General features: G+C 52.1%; 1 protein-coding gene across 1 annotated transcript in view; it reads left to right on the top strand.

Annotated features, from left to right (window-relative positions):
• Window positions 1-1,911: 1,911 nt before the first annotated feature.
• Window positions 1,912-6,980, top strand: part of SLCO5A1 (solute carrier organic anion transporter family member 5A1) — a 66,725-nt gene continuing 61,656 nt past the window's right edge. Inside the window, exon 1 of the mRNA XM_066547107.1 lies at window positions 1,912-2,839. Coding sequence (XP_066403204.1) covers window positions 1,912-2,839 — 928 coding nt within the window. The remainder of the gene's footprint in view (window positions 2,840-6,980) is intronic.

Genomic DNA, 6,980 nt, shown 5'->3' with positions numbered 1-6,980 from the left:
CCACAACAAATAAGCTGCATGACTATTTAGCCTTACTCTGCTACCAGGGCTTTAAATACAGGGACTTGAGAGCAAAACAAACCAGTGCAATTCAAGACATTACACAAACCTAAAGAAGGGGATTAGGAGAAAACTCTATGAGAACTTAACTCTGAACTACTTTTCCTGGATTTTGCATGTGCTCCCAGTTTTGGAGCTGGTTTGTATTGGAGATAAGTTCCTGGACAAAAAGGTCATCAGATGATCTATTTTCCTTAAGACAAAAATTTTTAAAATAATCCCTTGGTTCTTCTCACTTTTCAGCAGTCGATGTAACTAAGGTCCCTTCTTTTTCTGCCTTTCACACAAGGCGATGCAACACCATCCCAAGCACCCTAAACGCCGCCCGGGGCTGCCAATCGTGGCGCCCCGCGGACTTTCTCAGCCACGAGCGCCGAGTGGCAGCCCTGAGCAGTTCCAGGGTGAGCAAGGGCACTGACCGGGCAGCCCCCAAGGCGTGTCCCGCCGCCGGGCTCACCGTCCCGCGGGAGCTCCGGCCTCTCTGGCACGGGGTGCAGCCGGGTAGCCGCGGGCCGGTAGGGCAGGTCGGAGGGCAGCGAGCGCCCGGCGGCATCGCCCGGCCCGGCGGCTGCGGCGGGCGCGCCTGCGCTCCGGCGCCCGGGAAGGCGGAGGCGGCCGAGGGGGACCCGGCGTTGGGTGACAGGCGGGGCGGGGGCGCAGGGCCCGGGCCGGCCGCCCCCGGCGCCGCACGTTCGGTGAGTAGTCCCGTCGTTTTTCTTCGCAGCGGCCGGGAGGAGAGCCCGGTGCGCCCCGCCGGCTCCGCCGCCCTGCCCCTTGCCAGCCCCTGGGGGTGGGGGAGATCCGCGCCGGGGCGCGGTTGCCCGGGTGCCGTTGCCTCCCCCGCCCACCCCTCCGCGGGGCCGCAGCGAGCAGGAGGCGGCGGGGAGACAAAAGCGGACAAAGGAGGCAAAAGGCGTGTTCCGCTGCCGGGGTAGGGATGTCTGGGCACCGCTCTGCACCCGGCGGTCCCGAGGAGCACCCGAGCGAGCTGGGGCGGCGAGGTCGGCCCCGGGTTGCCGGGTCCCGGGGTGCCCGCCGCTGCCCGGCTCCTGCTTTGTTCCCCTTCCCTCCGCCTGCCGCCGTTCCCCGGGCTGCCGAGTTGTAGCGGAGTATTTATTTCAGCGCATTTATTTTTAGGCTAGAAAATAAAAGGCTTGGCACGGCGACCTTTGGCTGTCGCATCCGGCGCAAATAAAAGGGTCGCGCTCTGGCCGAGGCCGCCCCAGCTCTTATGTAAATCCATGTGCCGTCCCCAAGGACGCGCGGTCCCCGGGGCGCTGCCGTGATCCAGCCCCCACGGGGACGGGGACGGAGGCGCTCCCTGGAGCTCAGCGCAGACCGCGGGGTCGGGCGGGCAGAGGCCGGGGCGGCGGGGAGGGACGGGGCCGCTGTGGCCAGCGCCGCTGACCTCCCGTGTTTGCTCTCCGCCCCGCAGATCGGCAGCAACCCCCCGGAGCTCCGTCACCGGCGTCGGCGGCGAGGAGAGAGGAGGATGCGGGCGGCGGAGCGGGCGGCGCTGCCCCGCGGCGGGCAGGCTGTCCGCGGGGCCCCGGCGGGCGGCTGCTGAGCGCGGCGCCGCGGGCATGCGGCGACGGGGAGCGGGAGCCGCCGGCAGCGCGGGCGCCCCGGCGGGCGGGCGGCCCCTCGAGCGAGACTGAGGGTGGATGGAGCCACAAAGGAGTTTGGCTGACACGTGCGGCGGGGCGGCCGGCGGCCGCGGCTAGGGCCACCCCTCTCCCCTCCCTCCTCCCCTCCTCGCTATGCTGCGCTCTCGCCGGGCCCCTCAGCGGACTCGACGCACGGCAGCGATGGAGCCGGCCGGGCTCCTGTGAGGCCGCCGCCGGACCCAGCATGGCCTCGGCGGGGACCCCGGAGCAGCGGCTCCCCGGGGCGCAGAGGCCGGCGGCGGCGGCGGGGGGCCGGGCGGAGGCGCCGCGGTGCCGCAGTCTGCCCGCGCTCGGCTCCCCCCTGGCGGCCGGGGGGGGCGGCGGCGGCCGGCCGAGCCCCGCCGCGGGACCCGCTCCCGAGGCCGAGCGGGGCGAGGGCGCCGCTGCCGTCGCCGAGGCTGGCCGGCTCCCCGCCAGCGGCAGCGGGAGCTTCCCCTGGAAGACGGAGGGCAGCCAGCCGGCGGCGCCCGGCCGAGGGGTATCCCTGGGCCCCCCGCTGCTGCTGCCGCCGCCTCCGCCGGCGCTGCTGCTGGCGGGCCCCCCGGGCAGAGCGTGCCTGCGGGCAGTGCTGGCGGACTCGCGCTTCTTCCTGGTGTGCATGTGCTTCCTGACCTTCATCCAGTCCCTCATGGTCTCCGGCTACTTGAGCAGCGTCATCACCACCATCGAGCGGAGATACAGCCTCAAGAGCTCGGAGTCGGGGCTGCTGGTCAGCTGCTTCGACATCGGGAGCCTGGTGGTGGTGGTCTTCATCAGCTACTTCGGGGGTCGCGGGCGGAGGCCGCTCTGGCTGGCCGTAGGGGGGCTTTTCATCGCCCTGGGCGCTGCGCTCTTCTCCTTACCTCACTTCATCTCTCCGCCGTACCAGATCCAGGAACTGAACTCCTCCGTCAGTAACGAGGGCTTGTGCGTGGCCGGCAATGGCACTGCCAAAGAGCAGTGGGATTCATCGGCCTGCGTCAAGGACACCGGTGGAAACGACCACTCTCTCTATGTAGCTTTATTCATTTGTGCCCAAATCCTCATTGGCATGGGCTCGACACCCATCTATACCTTGGGACCAACCTACTTAGATGACAATGTCAAGAAAGAAAACGCCTCGCTTTACCTAGGTAAGGCAACTTAAGTACCTGGGTACTTTGCTGAACCCCAGATCTCTCTGAGGGGCCAGTTACAGGTACTTCTGCCTTAGTCCTGCCTAACAACATCTGTGATAAGTTTTCCTTTTCAGATGACCTTTTGAAGTAAAATTGCCATGCTCTCCTGTTTTAAAATGTTTTGTAGCATGGTGAACAGCAGTAACAGGTGAAGCTAATGCAGTGTGCCTAAAAGCAGTTGTACTCACACCCTCTTGCACGGGTGTGAACAACAGAGAAAGTTGTCTTCTCTAAGGCGTTTCAGCACTTGGCAGTAGCCGGTGACGTTTTCAGAAAGCAGTGTTAAAATTTGCCGTGCCCTTTCAAGTTTCTTTTTGCTAACACAGAAGCTTTGCATTTCTAAATTCTGGTTGCTGTACCTTTAGCCTAAAGTCTATAATGTCACTGCTCAATAAGCACTTTGAGGGAGTTTTGGCATACTTTGTTTTACTTTTCCAGCATTCATTTGCCTTGAACTAGCAAGGAATTTTTACTGTCATTGGTACATCATCTGGCATCTCAGAGTTAAAAACTCACTGATAAACCAGCGTGTAAAAGCTTCAGGGTTGAGTTTGGTTAGGGCAGCTCAAGGAGCACAACGAAATGAGTTGTGTCCAATCTGGCGTATGTTTTCAGCAGGTACGGACAAGTCTTGATTAATTGTGCGATTGTGGGAGGAAAGGATATCTCAGATAACTGGGTACTAAACTTTACTGGAGTTTGATCGGGATAGTTTGTGTAATGTGTAAGAAGATTAACTGCTCCCTGACTTTGCATTAGCACCTCAGATGCTTCTATAAGAAATGAACCTCATGTACCCTTCACATTCCTTTCAAGTAAGGAGAGGCACATAGGGAGCTGACAGAGCTGTGAAGGGGTTTTGGATACTCAGCATTACCATTTGCAGTTCAATTTTCTTTGGCTTTATGATAACCATGGAGATAATAATTGCATGTAAAGCACACATTTATGGAAGTTATTCACTTGCGGAGTGTGTGTAACTACTTTACTGAACAGAAGTAGTGATCCAGATCAGTGTTTTTATTCCTTTTGACCTGTTCTTTGGCAATTTGACTGTTCCCTGAACCGTTTTAAAGCCATGCACAGTCTGTGTGCAGTGTCTTGAAAAAGCCTGGGGCACTGCAGGTTTTTGGAAGGAGGGAGAGGTATTCACTGCATTGCTAATCTGCATGATGAAGTATTTGACAAAGTGTTTTTTCCCTCTCTTCTCCTGTCTGAGAAAGGTTAAGTGGTATGGAAATTAAGATTAACCTAGCATTGACTTTATTGGCAGCATGAAAAAACAAAGCATCTCGTTACTGAGGTTACTAAATTGTAGTTTGGAACTTTTGCAAGTAGGTGATCTCACACAGTCCTCAAAAACGAAGAAAGAAAAGGAAATGCTGTAGGTGAGGAATGAAGGGTAAAAGAGGTGAACGATGAGAGAGGCGGAAATCTTTCTTCAACAAAGGGGAAGGCAAGGTCAATGGGGGGAAATCCTCACTGTGCAGGAGAAATGATGCCTACCACTGATGCGCCTCTAGCACAGGAAATAGTAATGAAATGACTCAGGTAACTTTAATTGCAGCGAAGTTAACAAAGGTAAAAGGCACCAGCAGCTGGGTAGACTCCATGTGACCCTGTGGCTGCCAGACACTGAAGGCAGCTTTGATCTATACTGGGAGGACCCTTGTAGAGTCAAAGTTCATTTTTAGTGATTCAGGAGAACAAAGATGAGTACACCCAGCTACAGTGTGTGTGAAAAATTTATGCCTGTGATTTGATTGTGACCACAGGGAGAATTAAAATGAACACAAAGATGTGTTTAAATATTGAATAAAATGTACAATCACCTCCATTCAGTCTTTGAAGCCACTCAGTGCTAGAAGCAATGTTGTCTGCTGTTGGAAATCTTGGTATTATCTTTTTTAAATAGTGTGGAGTTCTGAGGAAACATTTAAGTTGTTAATGTTTAAGTATTTGCCTCACTTCAGATACAGGCCAGTGACTTTTTGAGGGGCAGCAGTAAAATCTGAGTTTTTGGAGGAGAAAGAAAAAGAACACTGTTTGGCACGTTGATGTGAGCAAACATGTTTTTGTTGGAGCTTCTCAATGGTTTGGAATGTTGAATGTCCTTGAGGAGAGGGATTTGTGGGTAGCAGACAGCTCAGCCAGGTGCAGGGATGGGATAGAAGTGGCCTGGGCATGGTTTTGCAGGCCTGCCACCTCATGTCCTGTGTTATGCAATGCCTGCTTCTCCAGCTGGTGTGATTCTATTACTGGGGAAAACTATGCAAGTGGTGCCAAAATGTAAAATGCATGTCTGTGTAGAGGCATGGGCTAACAAAAAGTCTTGGAGTAGGCCATGGCAGTTGAGGTTTTAAAAAGAGATGAAAGCCCAGGGAAACAGGTCCCAGTCACACAGATACATGTGTTTGAGTGAGGACAGCTAATTAATAAAAAAAGTATCTTCTAACACGAAATGGAAGGTCACTTACAGGTTTGTTCATAATCATACTGGTATTGCATTCTATGTTTTTCTTCCAAAGGAAGATATATGTAAGTGTGCACCTGATAAAAGGTTCACTGAGCTTCAGAACTGATGAGCTTTTTGACCCTGCAAATGTGCCCACTAAGAGTAGGTCAGTAAAGCCCCCCCTTGAGTATTACTAATCCTGATTCTGCAAAAACTCACCTTATGTGGCTGTGGAAGCTATCTTATTTATTTTCCAAGTTAATCCAGCTCAGGGCTCGAGTGGCGATAGCATATCCTCTTAAGTGTAGGCATGCAAGCTCAATGTGGACAGCTGTTTTAACATTCCTGGCTGGAAGTCCTCCTCTCAAAAAACATATTTGATGCTTATACATAGTCTCTTGGCTGCCTGCACTTGAGTCCATCTGTCAGAATGGCACGGTGCCAGTTGACAAGGTGCTATGTTGTTTTTAGTAGGACAGAGGTGCCAAGCAGGGATGTGTATTTGGGCTGCCCGCATAGCAGTGTGTGAGCTCCTCTGGGGGATGTTTCTTCCTTGTGAAGCAGTGTCACCTCCGGGTTCTCCCACCCCTTGAACTTGACGATACTTTGATGCCCTGATGCTGACTTTGAGAAATGTGTGACATCAGGCTTGAAAACAAGTCATGATTGTAACAGGTGCCTAGGAAATGTAAGAACCGGTTCCCTTAATCACAGATAATCCAAAAGGGAAGTTGCACGCTGTGTAAAAACTGGGCAGTACTAAGTGGTCTTTATCTTCTCCAAAGTCTCTCCCTTCTGTGCTCAGCTGTACTGTGATGTGTCTGTTGTCAGCTGCCTGATGTGTGCAGGTTCTTCTTTTAAGTATTTATCCAATTAAATTAATTGCAATTCAATTTGAAGTTGAATTGGACTTGTTGAGTCTTGTTTTCCACTCTTGATAGTGTTTCTGCTACTTGTCAAATTCTAGCACTTAAAACAATGTGATTTTTCTAAACACTGTGGGGTTTTTTTGTAGGGATCCAACAGTTTGTCTTGAATGTGAGTTTACCTTGTATTATATCAGGATTTTAAAAAGCAGTTCTTTAAAATTAAGTGTCGCACTTAGAAGTTTTAATAGTGGCTGAAAACTTTTAAATATTTTTCTTCTTTTGCAAGTGGATATTGTTATAAAAAATGAATTTACCCTTAAAATTCACACATAGAGAGGCAGTATCAGGTTTTACAGAGATGTTGCATGAATGAAAATATTCTAGCATTCAGGAATGGCTTTTACCAGTACCCTCCCAAAATGACTAGTGAACAAATTGGTCATTGTGCTAAGGATGTTTTATTTTAGTGTCCAGAATACTGTAGGCTGGTTAGGATATGATATGAGAAAAGTGTCTCAGTTTAATTTCATGCAGACTGTCCCTAGGTTTTGGAACAAACTGTAATTACAAAATGCAAAGATAAAGGTTTTATGGGATAATGGCTGAAAAATTGGAAAAACCCGTGCAAATGGGCTTGGTACAGATAATGGCTGAAAGCCAGGGAAGTAAAGTCATTTCATAACCTGGAAAAAAAATAAATATTTAGACAAGTTTCAAAAATATTTTGGAATCCTGCTTTGTTTTCATGAGGATTGTTTGTGTGGGTTGCTGT

The sequence above is a fragment of the Molothrus aeneus genome, chromosome 1 (assembly GCF_037042795.1).
Source record: "Molothrus aeneus isolate 106 chromosome 1, BPBGC_Maene_1.0, whole genome shotgun sequence".
Lineage (NCBI taxonomy): Eukaryota > Metazoa > Chordata > Aves > Passeriformes > Icteridae > Molothrus > Molothrus aeneus.
This window is presented reverse-complemented; position numbering and strand designations above follow the sequence as displayed.